This window comes from Ostrinia furnacalis, unplaced genomic scaffold (genome assembly GCF_004193835.3).
Source record: "Ostrinia furnacalis isolate ACB-3 unplaced genomic scaffold, ASM419383v2 OfSCF3317, whole genome shotgun sequence".
Taxonomy (NCBI): Eukaryota; Metazoa; Arthropoda; class Insecta; order Lepidoptera; family Crambidae; genus Ostrinia; species Ostrinia furnacalis.
Window position 1 is genome coordinate 129,590 of NW_021133556.1, and position 16,696 is coordinate 146,285.

Genomic DNA, 16,696 nt, shown 5'->3' on the forward strand with positions numbered 1-16,696 from the left:
TATATTTTTTATTTAACCGAGAAGTTTTGTGTTTTATAATAAAGAAAACAATAAGTACACACAAGTCACACAACATCTCCATTTTCAAGTACCCTTATAATATTTAGGTTTCTATAATACGAGTTAATCTTGCTACTTAGCAATTCGTCAAGTGAAATTCGTGAATTTCTTATACTTATCTAAATAGTGTATAAATCCAAGACAAAACCTTGAAAATATTTAGCTATCTAGTATAATGTGATATCTAGTAGAAAAGTTTCAGCAGTTCAAGCGTTAATTATTTAGTATAATATGAAAAGAATCTACTCTGGGGATTAAATATTTGACCTAAGTGTACTAACATTTAAAATCGTTGCATTTTTAATACAAAAAAATATTATCCTTTTAATTAAAATTGTGCCTATTTTTATTCATTAAAATGTATTTTAACGTCAGTTTTTATTATTCTAAAAAGATGTTCGTGAAAATATCAGTGTATATGATTATATCGTCGAGATACAGTGCCGATCGGCAAAATAATAATTCAGTTTATTCCTGACATGTTCAGTTATGTCGCTCAAGGGACGTAGGGGAATACTTGCGTCACTCTCCCAATGCCTCTGTAACAAAAAAAATAAACATGATATTAATTAAAATCTTTAACATTTTTGTTGATTGGTATTTGATAGTAACCATTAAACGTATCAATAAGCTAACAGGGGTGACTGAGTCTGCCACTTCTCAGCATCAGTTGATATGCTGTCCCGAAGTCGTGGTAAGGCAAGGTATATTAAAATTTGATGTGTATTGTAAATGTCCTGAAAAGGGCCTATACTGGTTGAAATTTTGTAATGCAACCTGGAGGGAAAGTACTCTTAATACTGTAGATATAAAATTATACTCAAAGAAAACATTTAAAATTTTGACCCTTATAAAAATATCACCGTTTTGAACTTGAAAACGGTGATATTTTTATAAGGGTCAAAATTTTATCGATGGCTACAGGGTTATCCATTGTTTTTGGGACACCCTGTATGTTCGATATAAAGTCATGGCAAGTACAAAGTGATCCATACCTGGTCCCCTGTCCCGCCGTAAGCAGCAGCCGCCGGCCCGTGACCAGGTATTCAGGATTGCGCGTGAAACGGAACACGAGCGACGCGCCGCTTCCCGCTCGCACCTCGTTATTGCGGGACAGGATGCCCTGGGAACATAATTATTAGAAAATAGTTAAAATGAATTAAGAATAGATTTTTCAATAATCGAATATTTATCTGAAAAATTAAATTGGCCTATTGATTGTTTCTGTACGGGAAATGTGTCAAAATGTAAATTGTATTCTTCTGATAAAAGATATCTGACGGTTGAAAAATGAACCTTAACCCCCTTACTAATAAAACTTACACGCTCGTTGAACAGTGTTTTAAAGTGATGTTTATGGAAATGTCATTTTAAAACAGCGTTCAACAACTAAGGGTAAGTCTCAAAATTTATTAATTAAGTGCTCGCCTAGTTACTACCAGACTATAGAAAAATATTTTAACTTTTAATTTTTTTTTTCAAATGTTAGTATGTAATAAATTATTTTCAAGCGTTAAGTTTTGGTCTAATATTACACACACCCTGTTTGTAACGCTTACCTCGATGATAGCAGTCTGTCGCACGTTTCCAACGTGCACTGTGCATTGGAAACCAGGATAAATCGCTGTGGAGTGCCTTAGCACGTGCACTGACGCCTGTACAAATAATCACATACTTTAGTTACTATTAAAATAATAATGTTTGCTTACAAAAGTAAGTAAAAACTTAACCGGTAAAGATTTCATCAAAACTGTTCAGTACTTTTATGATATCGCACACCTAGACATACTCTGTGACGACATTACGGCTGCGTTTCCACCAGATACGTGCGAGGATGCGTAGCGAGGGAGAGAACCAATAGAATCGCTTCATTTACTGATGGTTGGTGGAAACGCAGCCTAAGCCGGGTCTCCAGCGCGTGTTTTCTTACACAATCAACAAAAAAATGTCAACATTCAACATTTTTTGTAGGCAATTTCGTTGAATGTTGATGTGTTTTTGTTGACAACCGTGTTTCTCTACGCAAAAGTTTAAAATCTTAAGTTTTTGTTGATTGTATAGGGCAAAACACGCCACGCTGTCAACATTCAACATTTTTTGTAGGCAATTTCGTTGATATTGATATGTTTTTGTTGACGGATTTCTTTATTTAGAAAGCTGCTTGAAGGCTTACAGAAAATCCAACCCGTTGAGACCCGTGTTTCTTTATTTTAGTTGAAATGGAACGCGAAACACTAAAATCTTGTTTTGTTGATTGTGTCCCTACTGGGCAAGCTATATTTGGGACGTGTATATCCCTGGAAAGGGCCTATGTACTGAATAAACATTTGAATTTGAACTTACCTGGAAGAATATGCAGCCCCTTGGATTGTTGGGGTCTTCCAGTAAGACCGCGTCTCGGCAGGTGCACTCCCCGTCCGATTTGTCCTTCTCGCCTTCACTGTCAGATCTACAAGAAAAAATAGATAAACAAATATTATTGAACTTTTATACAGCGCCAACTAGCCCTAAACTAAGTAAGGTTTCCACCAAGAAAAGCGGAGAAATGTTTTAAATAGCCATTTAGATTTTCATCCTATCTGAATGACATCTGATTGTGAAGGGAATCAGGTATATTTTAAAGTAAAAATGCGAAATAATTTCAACAGACTTGTGTACAGATCGAATCCAACCGACAGAGAGTAAAACAAAAGAATGCCGTATGATTTTTCACTGTCACAATATCCAAATAGGTTTTATATCACTCGCGATCGCGAACAGATTGGTTGTTCAAAACAATTCTCCGCTCCGCTCTGCGTTGGTGGAAACCGAGCTTTAAGCATGTATAGGTCGCGCAACGAAAGTTGAGTGACACTGATGCAATATTTTAATACAAAACACAACACATTACACATTCAAGTTAAGATTTGAATTACACTTATTACCTCGCTCTTGATAAAGTGTGCAAGCGAGACAGAAAACACTTGTCAGTGAGACTACGCAAGATGTTAACGCGACGAGCGTACACAGATCTATGCTTGTGTTGATCAACTCTCGGTGCGCGTCCTATACGAAAACTAATTGAAATAGCGAAAATGTGACGTCATAGCTTGCCTTTATAGGTCTATGGCTTAACTCAAGTCAGTGCCTGAGGTATGTGAGCGGCACAGGAGGATGTTTTTTTCCGTCAACAGCGATACATAAAATATCTTAAATGGCAATGCCAGATTTTGTATGGAAGGTGGCGTCTTTTTTTTTTTCGCGCGGCCATCGACCAATCTTTGTTTTTTGATTACAAAATAGTGTAATAAACCAAACTTACTATGACATGTATACCTCTAAACTCAGTCTGACCTGAGTTACGAGCATTAGAAGTTTGATGATTTTCATACTAGATTTGCTTTTTGCGCGCAAGTTTTGTAAGAAATTGCAACAAAATATTGCGCTATTTTTTTATTGCGCTGATTCTGCTGCATACTGATGTCTGGAGCCTTTAATGGATGGTATTGTTTGTTTACACATACAATGTCACTATTTTGTTGCAATTTCATCCGCGGGCGAAGCCGCGGGCTATCTCATAGCTAAGTCTCGTTCGTTCGTTTCAGCCGAAAGACGTCCACTGCTGGACAAAGGCCTCCCCCAAGGATTTCCACAAAGACCGGTCCTGCGCCGCTCGCATCCAGGCACCTCCCGCGACCTTCACCAGATCGTCGGTCCACCTAGTGGGAGGCCTGCCCACGCTACGTCTTCCAGCCCGTGGTCGCCACTCAAGAGCTAAAGAGCAGAACAGACGGTGAAACGCAACTGCAACGAAACTGCAACTGCTAGTTACTTTTGAGTTGCATCAAAGTTTCTGCCATAGCGTCTGTTGAGAGACCACACATGACGCTACCAGTTTGAAACTTTCAGTTTCAGTTTCATTCATCAGAATCATCGGAAAGTTCCAGTTTCGTTGCAGTTGCGTTTCACCGTCTGTTCTGGGCATAAGTCTCACCTATAAGCATCCTCTATCTTGTCCACGCTCTCGCTGTCCGACTTGTAGATGTTCTGGTCGTTGTCTATGGCCTTCGTCAGGCAGTTCTCGACGTTGGCCAGGTCTTGGAGTAGGTTCTTGTTTTTCCGGCGAACGTTTTTGCGATTCTTCTTGTCTTTGGCGTTCTGTTGATGGTTTAGCACTATTTCTTTAGCCTGGAACAATAAAATAGAATAAATAAATATCGTAGGACATTTTGCACTGCGCCGCTAGTCCCAAACTAAGCAAAGCTTGTACTATGGGTACTAGACAACGGATATAAACATACTTGAATACTTTTTTTTGTAAATACATAAATATTATACATAGAAAACACCCAGACCCGTCACAGAAATTAAAGTTCATCATTACAATTTCTGCCCGGCCGGGAACCGAACCCTGAACCTAAAATTTAAAGTATTTGACTAAGGAACAAATATGCGAGCATCAGAGGGCTTAGTGTGAGTTTACATCAAAGCGTAAAAAAGTGACATTACTCGTATATGTATGACGGATAGTACAGCGCCCCTAGCGGAAACTTTCAAGAAGTAAAATTTTCATACATTTTTTTAACGCGCTCCCTAGTGAGGACGTTTAACTTTGATGTGAACTCACACTAAAGCCATGTATTCATTAGGCAACATTTGTTGATAAACACTGTTTATAAACTGTTCATAAACAATGTTTCATCATCTCTGTAAACAGTTTATAAACAGTCCATAAACATAGGTGATGAAACATTGTTTATGATACATGTTGCCGTGCTCCCCGCTATGAGTGGAGAGCAAGTGTGGACGGCCAAGTTTCAGAAACCTGTTTATGGTAAACTTGTTTCACACTAGTCATAAACAGTTTATCAACAAATGTTGCCTAATGAATACATGGCTTAAAAGCCCTCTGGCCAACCCGTCTGGCCAGTGTGGGCAGTGTTGGCCAAATCCTCCATTTTCCAGTGTAGGTCAAACCCTACATTTCACAAGTATTTTGATGCTACAACTCTTAGTATGAGTTGCTACGGCCAATATTTGTTTGCTACGAGTGTTCTAGTACAAGTTGCTACCATTATTCTCAATGCTACGAAGAGTTGCTACGACTAATGTTTGTTTGCTACGAGTGTCTTTAATGCTACGACTCGTAGTATATTACAGTAGGTACTGCTACGAGCTCATTTATGTACTGAGATATTTAATTTTATTTTAGTTTGACAAATAATTATCTATTTTAATGTTATTTTTAAGTTTTTGCAACGCCTTCACTGGGCGTCACATGTTCAATATTATGTTCTTGTCAACCCTTACCCATGTGACATGCAATAAATAATTTGAATTTGAGATACTCTTAAGCCTAAGCATCTATGGAAGCCTGGTATCCTTTGCTGCCTTTGCGACTTTTAATTCGTAGTATGAGTCGCAGCTACGAGGCTACGGTACTGCTACGAGCACGTCTTGTGCTACGGATTCGTAGTACGACCCTACATAGTGCTAGATAGACGATCTCTTTAGCAACTATGGGCGCCTGGTACTTTTTGGACTGCTGTCTACGCTTTTACTATAATATCTCCAACTCCTGATGATGAAGTGACTCCTGGCGATGAAATCCAATATAATGGTCTGGTCATCTTGGCTGGCAGTCATCAGCAGCCTCTGTAAAACTGCTGGCTAAGCATCTATGAGAGCCTAGTACCTCTTGCTACTTCCTCCTATGAAGAGTGGAAGAAGTGCCACTTGGCCAGTCATTTAGGGCCTCCGTAGCTGAACCTGTGATGCCTCCTATGTACTTATGGAAGCCTAGTACCTCAAGCTATTCCTCACCTGGTCGTTGCTCTTGCAAGCGCCCACGCAAGCGCCAAACTTGACCGGCTTGGCGTCTCCCTCAGGAGCTTCCCAACAGCACCATTCCCGCTCGGAGCCTGACAGACCCTTGTCCCGGCGGGAGCGTGAGCCCGAGGCTGGCGCAGTGGGAATCAGCAGGGATACTCCGAAACGCTGGTTACGTATCAAGGCTATCTGTCACTGTCGCTCATGCTGGCATCTCGGTTTGCGTGAGAGGGATGGCAACATTAGACACTTTGAATAATGTGTTTTGGAATAAACCCGCGGTAGTTAGATCGTGCGGACTGACTACTCCTAAGCATCTATAGGAGCCTGGTACTTTTAGCTACTTCTACCAGCGCGACTCGTAGTATGAGTCGCAGCTACGAGGCTACGGCACTGCTACGAGCGCGCATTGTGCTACGGATTCGTAGCACATGCCTTCATAGTGCTTGATAGACTATCTCTTTTGCAACCATGGGCGCCTGGTACTTTTTCGACTGCTGTCTACGCTTTTACCAGAATATCTCCAACTCCTGATGATGAAGTGACTCCTGGCTATGAAATCCAATAATATGATGGTCTATTCTTCTAGGCTAGCAGTCATCTACTGCACCTCTGCATGCTACCTCCTAAGCACGTAAAGGAGCCTGGTACCTTTTGCTACTTCTCTCCTTTGAAGAGTGGAAGAAGTGTCATTTTACAGTCATCTAGTGCTACTGTAGCCAAACCTGTGATGCCTCCTGTGTACTCATAAGAGCCTAGTACTTCTAGCTCACCTGGTCATTGCTCTTGCAAGCGCCCGCCCACGCAAGCGCCAAACTTGACCGGCTTGGCGTCTCCCTCGGGAGCTCCCAGCAGCACCATTTTCCCGCTCGGAGCCTGACAGCCCCTTGTCCCGGCGGGAGCGCGAGCCCGAGGCTGGCGCAGTGGGAACCAGCAGGGCTACTCCGAAACGCTGGTTACGTATCGGGTCTATCTGTCACTGTCACTCATGCTACTGCGAGAGAGCGATAGAGACATTCGAAGCTTTGAAGTAACTCCGCGGTTGTGGTAGATGGTGCGGACTGACTACTCCTAAGTGTCTATAGGAGCCTGGTACTTTTAGCTACTTCTACCAGCGCGACTCGTAGTATGAGTCGCTGCTACGAGACTACGGTACTGCTACGAGCGCGCATTGTGCTACGAATTCGTAGCACGGTTTCGTAGTATGTAGTCATTACCCCCCATATAGTGCTTGGTAGGCGATCTCTTTAGCAACTATGGGCGCCTGGTACTTTTTAGAGCGCTGTCTACGCTTTTACCAGTATCTCCAACTTCTGATGATGAAGTGACTCCTAGCTATGAAAACCAATAATATGATGGTCTGGTCTTCTTGGCTGCCTGCTACCTCCTAAGCATCTATGGGAGCCTAGTACCTCTTGCTACTTCCTCCTATGAAGAGCGGAAGAAGTGTCACTTGGCAGTCATCTAGGGTCTCTGTAGCTAAACCTGTGATACCTCCTGTGTATTTCTGGGAGCCTAGTACTCTCACCTGGTCATTGCTCTTGCAAGCGCCCACACAAGCGCCAAACTTGACCGGCTTGGCGTCTCCCTCGGGAGCTCCCAACAGCACCATTCCCGCTCGGAGCCTGACAGACCCTTGTCCCGGCGGGAGCGCGAGCCCGAGGCTGGCGCAGTGGGAACCAGCAGGGCTACTCCGAAACGCTGGTTACGTATCGGGTCTATCTGTCACTGTCGCTCATGCTGGCAACTCGGTTTGCGTGAGAGGGATGGGTGCGTGACAGTTTATATAAGTTTATATGATATAAATTCATTTCAATAACGTTCATATTGTATAATAAACGTATGTTATAATAACACTTGATATAATTTTTTAACATATAATGTTTACTTCATAAAGTAAATCATTTCTAATAATATCATTTCAGATACCAATCACAACGCATAAAGACATTTGATATAAACCTTACTTAATCTAAGACTCATTTGATGTAATTTTGTTTAATATAAATATTATTTCACATAACCATTACTTCTAATAAATATTATTTGTTATACTCTTTAATTGATATAATTTCTGATAGATATAACTTTAAGTATGTTCTTTTTTAGCTTGACTTATAAATGACTTTAGTGACAAAAACGAATCGCCGTAAAACCGACTCCACGTAGTCTTGTCTGCCCTACCCCTAGAGTGTAATTTAGAAGCGCGTAGGCACGGAGGGGCGAGGCGGCCCGCGGGCTGAGGAGCAGGTGGCTGGAAGCGAGGCGTCGCGGCTGAGGCTGGCCGGCCAAGCCGGCCAGCAAGCCGAAGACGCGGTGTCGAGCGAAAGCCATCTGCGACGATTAGCACGCGAGGGACCGCCAGAGCCCCGCAGTGCCGGAGCCGTGACAGAAGTCTCAAGTTTTTAGTCAAATTTGCATGCTGCATGCCTGCATGCCTGCATGCCTGCTTGCTTGCTTGCTTGCTTGCTTGCCTGCTTGCATGCTTGCTTGCTTGCTTGCTTGCTTGCTTGCTTGCCTGCTTGCTTGCCTGCTTGCTAGCTTGCTTGCCTGCTTGCTAGCTTGCTTGCCTGCTTGCTTGCCTGCATGCCAGCTTGCTTGCTAGCTTGCTTGCTTGCTCGCTTGCTTGCTTGCTGCATGCAATGCTTATTATAACAAATGAACTTTATATAAAACTATTATTGTTATATGATTTAAGTTTTATAGGAAAATAATTTTATCTCATTTGATTGTTCGACATTTTATTTTTATATGATTTGAATGTTATTTGTTTTAAATAGTATACATTGTAAGTTTTATAGAAAATATTCATTATATCAAACCATTTTATATCAGTTAATAGTTATTTGTCTTAAAATTATTCGTTTTAAAATTATATTATTCGTTTATTATAGTAAATAATTATTATATTAAACGATTTTATATAATTTGATGTTATATCCTCTAAGTATTATATGATATGTAGTTATATCATACATTACACACCCGAGAGGGATGGCAACATTCGAAGCTTTGAAGTAACCCCGCGCTTGTGGTAGTCGATCGTGCGGAGTGACTACTCCTAAGCATCTATAGGAGCCTGGTACTTTTAGCTACTTCTACCAGCGCGACTCGTAGTATGAGTCGCTGCTACGATGCTACGGTACTGCTACGACCGCGCATTGTGCTACGGATTCGTAGTACGACCTTACATAGTGCTAGTTAGAAGACCTCTATAGCAACTATGGGCGCCTGGTACTTTTTGGATTGCTGTCTACGCTTTTACCAGAATATCTCCAACTCCTGAGGGTCTATGAAGTCCATGATGGTGATGATGGTCTGGTCTTCTTGGCTGGCAGTCTCTGTACAACTGCTTGCTACCTCCTAAGCATCTATGGGAGCCTGGTACCTGTTGCTGCTTCTCTGCTAGAAATTGTCACTTGGGGATGTCCTTAGTGTCTCTGCAGCTAAACCTGTGATGCCTCCTGTGTACTATCGGGGACTCTTCCGCCTGACCACTTTGTAGAAATTTTAGCGTAAGCGCATCGCTCCGGTCACGTGCTCACCCCGTCTCTAATTGGTCACGCATTTTACTATATTTTTACTACGACCAATAAGAGACAATCAGGGCTTAGGTTGCAATACGAAATACCATTGTGCACTTTATTGTCATAGGGTTAAGGTTTAAAACGAAATGTTTCTTTTTCTTCAATCTTTCTTAGTTTTAGGCTGAGTTGCACCATCTAACTTTGACCGTAACTATAACGGTAACCGGTGCTTTTTGTATGGAGTTTGACAGAATTTTGACGTTTGTTAAAGTCAAAGTAAGATGGTGCAACTGAGCCTTAGAATTTTAATAATAGAATTTGGTTACAAACAAATAGATATGTATTTTTTTTAATATTGTGTTTTTATACGAGGTCTGTCTGCTTTTATAGCCAGATCTTACAATAATTGTTTTTAAGCCACAAATATTCCTTAACTCTTTACTAATTAATTCAATAACATATTGTTTTAAATTATTAGTTCCGAATAAATTAAATACCTATTAAATAAGTAAAATTCGAAAGTAATTGTATGATTTTGTATTTCTCGCCCTAACTAGCTAAACTAATATCATGAGATTTACACTCATAATATCAACAATAATTGTAGAAAGGGCTACTTTTTTCTCGGGAAATTGCATAGTTACCTCGGAATGTGCGATAGCAATTTTGTGACCCGAGCGGGCAATCGCTAGTTCAAATTTTACACGAAGCCTCATATAATATTTTGTAGCGATTCTTAATTGGGTTTCAAATTGACTAAAATGCGACGTTGCCAAACGAGCGCTCCGGATGCGGGTAATAAGCAATACTCAATCCTAAGTGCTTTACATAGAGCTTGGTTTGCTAGGGCAAACATCTACAGTGGTGCGCCGACGCTGCTTAGACTCGAAATATGAATGAACGGGGGCGGAGCAAAATCGAGCGTGTGTGTGCAAACAATTTAGGCCCTTAAGGTGTCAAGGCGTTCGAGTCCCCGATAGTACCTATGGGAGCCTAGTACACACCTGATCATTGCTCTTGCAAGCGCCAACACAAGCGCCAAACTTGACCGGCTTGGCGTCTCCCTCGGGAGCTCCCAACAGCACCATTCCCGCTCGGAGCCTGACAGACCCTTGTCCCGGCGGGGCGCGAGCCCGAGGCTGGCGCAGTGGGAACCAGCAGGGCTACTCCGAAACGCTGGTTATGTATCGGGTTTATCTGTCACTGTCGCTCATGCTGGTATCTCGGTTTGCGTGAGAGGGATGGCAACATTCGAAGCTTTGAAGTAACCCCGCGCTTGTGGTAGTCGAATCTATAGTAGGAGCCTGGTACTTTTAGCTACTTCTACCAGCGCGACTCGTAGTATGAGTCGCTGCTACGATGCTACGGTACTGCTACGAGCGCGCATTGTACTATGGATTCGTAGCACATGCCTTCATAGTGCTTGATAGACGATCTCTTTAGCAACTATGGGCGCCTGGTACTTTGCGGAGTGCTGTCTACGTTTTTACCAGAATATCTCCCACTCCTGATGATGAAGTGACTCTTGACTATGAAATCCAATACGATGGTCTGGTCTTCTTGGCTGCCTGCTACCTAGTACCTCTTGCTACTTCTCTCCTTTGAAGAGTGGAATAAGTGTCATTTTACAGAGTCCATCTAGTGCTTCTGTAGCCAAACCTGTGATGCCTCCTATGTACTTATGGGAGCCTAGTACCTCTAGCTACTAATTACCTGATCATTGCTCTTGCAAGCGCCCACGCAAGCGCCAAACTTGACCGGCTTGGCGTCTCCCTCGGGAGCTCCCAACAGCACCATTCCCGCTCGGAGCCTGACAGCCCCTTGTCCCGGCGGGAGCGCGAGCCCGAGGCTGGCGCAGTGGGAACCAGCAAAACCACTCCGAAACGCTGGTTATGTATCGGGTCTATCTGTCACTGTCACTCATGCTACTGCGAGAGAGCGATAGAAACATTCGAAGCTTTGGAGAAACCCCGCGGTAGTTAGATCGTGCGAACTTATATACTCCTTAGCATCTATGGGAGCCTGGTACTTTTAGCTACTTCTACCAGCGCGACTCGTAGTATGAGTCGCTGCTACGAGACTACGGTACTGCTACGAGCGCGCATTGTGCTACGAATTCGTAGCACGGTTTCGTAGTATGTAGTCATTACCCCCCATATAGTGCTTGGTAGGCGATCTCTTTAGCAACTATGGGCGCCTGGTACTTTTTAGAGCGCTGTCTACGCTTTTACCAGAATATCTCCAACTTCTGATGATGAAGTGACTCCTGGCTATGAAAACCAATATGATGGTCTGGTCTTCTTGGCTGGCAGTCATCAGCTGCCTCTGTAAAACTGCTGGCTTAGCATCTATGAGAGCCTAGTACCTCTAGCTACTTCTCTCCTTTGAAAAGTGGAAGAAGTGTCACTTGGCAGTCATCTAGGGCTTCTATAGCTGAAGCTGTGAAACCTCCTATGTACCTCTGGGAGCCTAGTACCTCTCACCTGGTCATTGCTCTTGCAAGCGCCCACGCAAGCGCCAAACTTGACCGGCTTGGCGTCTCCCTCGGGAGCTCCCAACAGCACCATTCCCGCTCGCAGCCTGACAGACCCTTGTCCCGGCGGGAGCGCGAGCCCGAGGCTGGCACAATGTCCCGCTCGCACGCCACCGCAACGAGCGCGGTTGCGGTAGATTGTGCGGACTGATATCTGACGGAACTCGCCCGTTTCGAATGGACCTGGGGAAAAATAAAGAGGAATAAGTATCTTATTTGCTCTCACCAGTTGTGGAGTAAGGTCCTGTCACTTGCTAGTGTCACACACTGGTAAGTGCTGAAGCGGTGACTATAGATGACCCACGCTGAACTGTCCCACCAAAATCAATGACAGGGGGGCGCTACCATCGTTCTACTATATGGTTTCCAACATGGCAAAAATCGGAAGCAGCGATCCGGTATTGACGGTGGCGCCCCACTGTCAATGTCATGGATAGGACAGTTCATCATCATGTTGTTATAGATGACCCATGCTGAACTGTCCCGCCAAACTCAATGACAGGGGGGCGCTACCATCGTTCAACTATATGGTTTCCAACATGGCAAAAATCTGAACCAGCGATCCGGTATTGACGGTGGCGCCCCACTGTCAATGTCATCGACAGGACAGTCCAGTATTTTGGAACTATAGGATTTTGGAACACACACATCACATTTGATTTCACCAGAAAGGCGCCCTTGTAGAGAAAGGTCTTGTCACTCGCTAGTGGCGCCAACTGTGAAGGAGGAGTGGAGGACTATCCACCAGTGAATATGTATTTTATTTTAATTTATCCAACATGAAATCACTCACTTTCTGAGCAGACTTAAAGACACTTTTTGTGTTAAGTTGCTTCCACTTGACACTAGAATAACTCTATTTTCTTCTATGATGGTGTGTCGGTAACCAAGTTTGTTTGCGTGAGCGCGTTAAAATAATGTATATAGATGACCCACGCTGAACTGTCCCGCCAAACTCAATGACAGAGGGGCGCTACCATCGTTCAACTATATGGTTTCCAACATGGCAAAAATCTGAACCAGCGATCCGGTATTGACGGTGGCGCCCCACTGTCAATGTCATCGACAGGACAGTCCAGTATTTTGGAACTATATATAAACATTTTTGTTTTTGAAAGTTTCCCGCTAAGGGCGCTGTACAATCCGTCATACATTTAATGTCATTTTTTGACGGAGCGCGTTTGTAAAAAACTCACACTAGGCCCCCTGACCACCAACTACTAAGCGAGCAATCGTTTACTTTAGCGTATAAAACGCCTGTTTGGATTAGGATAGAGAAAGCCGGCAGATAAAATAATAACGAACTTTTTGTGTTAGGGAATGTTATAGTTGCACTTATGTCACTCTTCGATGCTGAGACCACGTCTCATGGACATTGGACCTGTAATGGGAATTGATGTGGGGTATAGGATATAAGATTCGATCGATCCACCAATCGATCAACGTGGAAAGCATTAGGGGAGGCCTATGTTCAGCAGTGGACGTCCTATGGCTGAAATGATGATGATGATAGGATATAAGTAGTAGTGTAAGTGTAGCGTCACTCACCGATGATGAGGCGATCGCCTTCGTACAGTTGTCCTCGCGTCATAAGTCCACCTACAACTGGCCCCGCTGTATCCCCCACGTGGAAAATCTCGTCGATTTGGAACTCGCAGCTTTCCTGAAACAACATTGTTATGCTAAATCCGAATGAATTATCCCCCAATCAGCACCGCCCAAGAGGGATACCCCTCCCCCTCCCCCCATAAAAGGTCTCTAACCCCTCCTAAGTAACCAAGTCACATGTTAGCTATCGTGTTCGTTCTCAAATATTTGCCATTTCATCGTCTCATACGTCTCGCGACCGCTAATTAGTGACCGACCGAATATTCGTTTTCGTTTTCGTTTTCGGCCATTTTCGGCCAAAAAATGGACATTCGGCCATATTTTCGTTTTCGGCCAAAAACCAGCCGAAGCTTCGGCCAAACCGAATATCAAAAATACGTGAATAAGATGGTGACGTTTATTGTTCCGATATCTTCGGGAGTGAATCTGGTGCACTCATGGTTCCAATCAGACTTGAACGGACGCGGTATTGTCACACTCTTTTGAAGTTGTGAAGTGAGGTTACGTTGTAAAGGGTGTCCAGCGACAATTTTCCAAGTTCAAAATTGAATACAATAAACTCAAAGAGTTTTCATTAAGTTTAATTGTTTCAAAATAGAGTCTTATGCGGATTTGAAATACGCCATGAGTCACTGGTTGGGAGCCTACAGAGCGTTCGCAGTTGAGCAATAAGTATTTGAAATGTATTGTCGAATGATCGATGAATGTCTTATACCACAACTGCAACTGCATCCCGGTCAACTACGTAACTCTATTTCAGCAAGAAGGTGTCTCACCACACAGGGAGAGTACCTCGATGGAGACACTGAGGACTATTTTTTTTTTCAAATAAATGATCAGCAAGTACAGGGACATACCCTAGCCGCCTCGGTCACCAGATTTCACACCATGCGACTTTTTCTTGTGGGGATATCTCAAGTCAAAAGTTTACAGCAAACAATCCTTAAATAATTCAGATTCTGTAAGAAAATATCCGCCGTGAAGTTGCAGGAAAATTATTAGCGCGATTTGCTCTCGCATAGTTGCGAATGTAATGGTCCGGCTGTGAGAGTGCCTATAGTAAAACGGGCATCATTTAAAAGACATTGCCTATAAAAAAATTAATCCACATTGTTAAACTCCAGTTTGCATTAGTAATAAAAAATCATTAATTTATTTGTATTCATTTTTGAAGTTAAAAAATTCCCACTGGACACCCTTTATTTCTTCTTCACTTCCCAATATTTCAATATACACCGGAAATAATATTCTACTAAGAATTCATGATTAATATTTTTGTGTTTTAATGCCGGTTTTCTATAATCAATCTTTGAAAATCAACTGTCAAACGTCATTATGTTTTTGGTCAAAACATTAACGATTTTCAAAGTTTTTACATAATTTCAGATTGAAATTTGAGAGTTGAAGGTCATTTTCGTTTTCGTTTTCGTTTTCGGCCGAAAATGAGACTGCAGCCGAAGCTTCGTTTTCGTTTCCGTTTTCGGCTGAAAATCCATATTCGGTCGGACACTACCGCTAATTCGTCATCCGCAGTTCGATATGTAGACAGAGAACTATCAATCGAATAGCTGTAGAATAGCATTGGTCCATTCACGTGTAAAGAGGTGTGTCTCCTTGCAAGAGAGACAGAAAAAACTTGTCAGTCCTACAACGCAAGATGTCAGCGTATACAGACATGTCAAATACTAAACCGCACCACACTGACAGGAGGGCGTCACCATCAATACTAGATTATTACTTCCGATTTTTGCTACGTGAAACAACCATAAAATATAATTATGACATTTGTAGGAGGGCGCTTCTATCAATTCTGACCCATCCCTTTCGACTTCTGCCACTTGACATTTCAGAATTCTTTGACTATACAATCATTGCTTGTGTTAACTCTCTTTGTCGACCTAAACTTAAATACAACTTACGTGTAGCGCGGTGTGCCTAGCATTCGGCGGCTGTAGCGCTAGTAGGTAAGCGTGTAGCGCATTGAGACCGCTCCCACGCACGCACGATACGGGAAACACGCACACCCTTTCTAGAGGTGATCTGTGGACAAATAACATGTTAATAAAGTAGACAAATAACTGCATTATTTAGTTATTACAATAGGACAAAAGCAGTCCACAGATATGTGACAAGATATTTGTCAACATGTTTGCAAAGCACTTTGCAAATACCCGTACACAGTTAAAATGATTGAAAAATTTTGATAAATATTTGCAAATGCACACTTATAGTTATTGTGCATCCATAAAAACTGCTGAAGAATGAAGACTAAAGAACTGAATCCTGTCGCTTATTCATATCCGGCTCGAAGGACTATTCATAACGTAATGAGGCTAATAACATAGACAAGACGCACTCCTCCTCCTTTTGCACGGGCGCCCCATCCTCCCCGTTGTCTATGGTGTCCAGTATCAAGTGCGCGCTAAGTTCTCTATTCCAATGACATAGACTATAGACAAAAAGTAATAACATAGACAAAACTCACTCCTCCTCCTTTTGCACGGGCGCCCCATCCTCCCCGTTGTCTATGGTGTCCAGTATCAAGTTCTGTGGCGCCACGCAGTTCCGCGCTAAGTTCTCATCAGTGATCAGGAATGGTTTCTGGGAAAGAGAGAGACAAATACAATAACCAAAAACTTATAGGACACGGAACACCTGGAACAGTCTGTTCTATACAGAGCCCCTATTACGTTCCTAGAACTCCTCAAGTAGTATGGAAGCCTGGTACTTTGTGCCATCCTTGGTACCTTCTCCCTAACTTCTCGACTAGTATGAGAGCCTGGTACTTTTGAGACATTAGTGCAGCGCCAGTAAGGAGCCCTAGGGCTCCACTGTTACAAGCTCACCTAGTATTGTGCCTATACAGTACGAGTATACCCTTGGTAGCTATTGACCATGTTCCTAGAATACCTCGAGTAGTATGGGAGCCTGGTACTTTTGTGGACACCTGTCACCTACTAATGTTGTGACGCGCCCTGCGACGCATCGACAGCCCTAGCACCGAGCGCGGAGATTTTGACAACCCTACGGCTGCGCGGCCGCACGCCGCACGGACCGAGTTAATATAAGAGACGGCGGCGACCGCGGGCGCCTAGCATTCGCTCGGGAGCCATCGTAACAGCCAGACGATCGCGCGCGCGTCTACGGCTAATTACGCAAG

The 16,696-nt window shown here is 43.0% G+C and overlaps 1 protein-coding gene across 6 annotated transcripts in view; it reads right to left on the reverse strand.

The window, feature by feature from the left end:
• Positions 1 to 501: 501 nt before the first annotated feature.
• Positions 502 to 16,696, reverse strand: part of LOC114357650 (GTP-binding protein 2) — a 35,533-nt gene continuing 19,338 nt past the window's right edge. For 5 of the 6 annotated variants that reach the window (XM_028311370.1, XM_028311371.1, XM_028311369.1 and 2 more), the window contains 9 exons: positions 16,022 to 16,137; positions 15,456 to 15,576; positions 13,477 to 13,591; positions 11,879 to 12,111; positions 4,034 to 4,227; positions 2,404 to 2,509; positions 1,620 to 1,715; positions 1,056 to 1,183; positions 502 to 599 (listed from right to left, as the gene is read on the reverse strand). In XM_028311370.1, coding sequence (XP_028167171.1) covers positions 557 to 599; positions 1,056 to 1,183; positions 1,620 to 1,715; positions 2,404 to 2,509; positions 4,034 to 4,227; positions 11,879 to 12,111; positions 13,477 to 13,591; positions 15,456 to 15,576; positions 16,022 to 16,137 — 1,152 coding nt within the window. In that variant the 3' untranslated portion in view covers positions 502 to 556. The remainder of the gene's footprint in view (positions 600 to 1,055; positions 1,184 to 1,619; positions 1,716 to 2,403; positions 2,510 to 4,033; positions 4,228 to 11,878; positions 12,112 to 13,476; positions 13,592 to 15,455; positions 15,577 to 16,021; positions 16,138 to 16,696) is intronic. The other variant, XM_028311372.1, reaches the window with a different exon arrangement.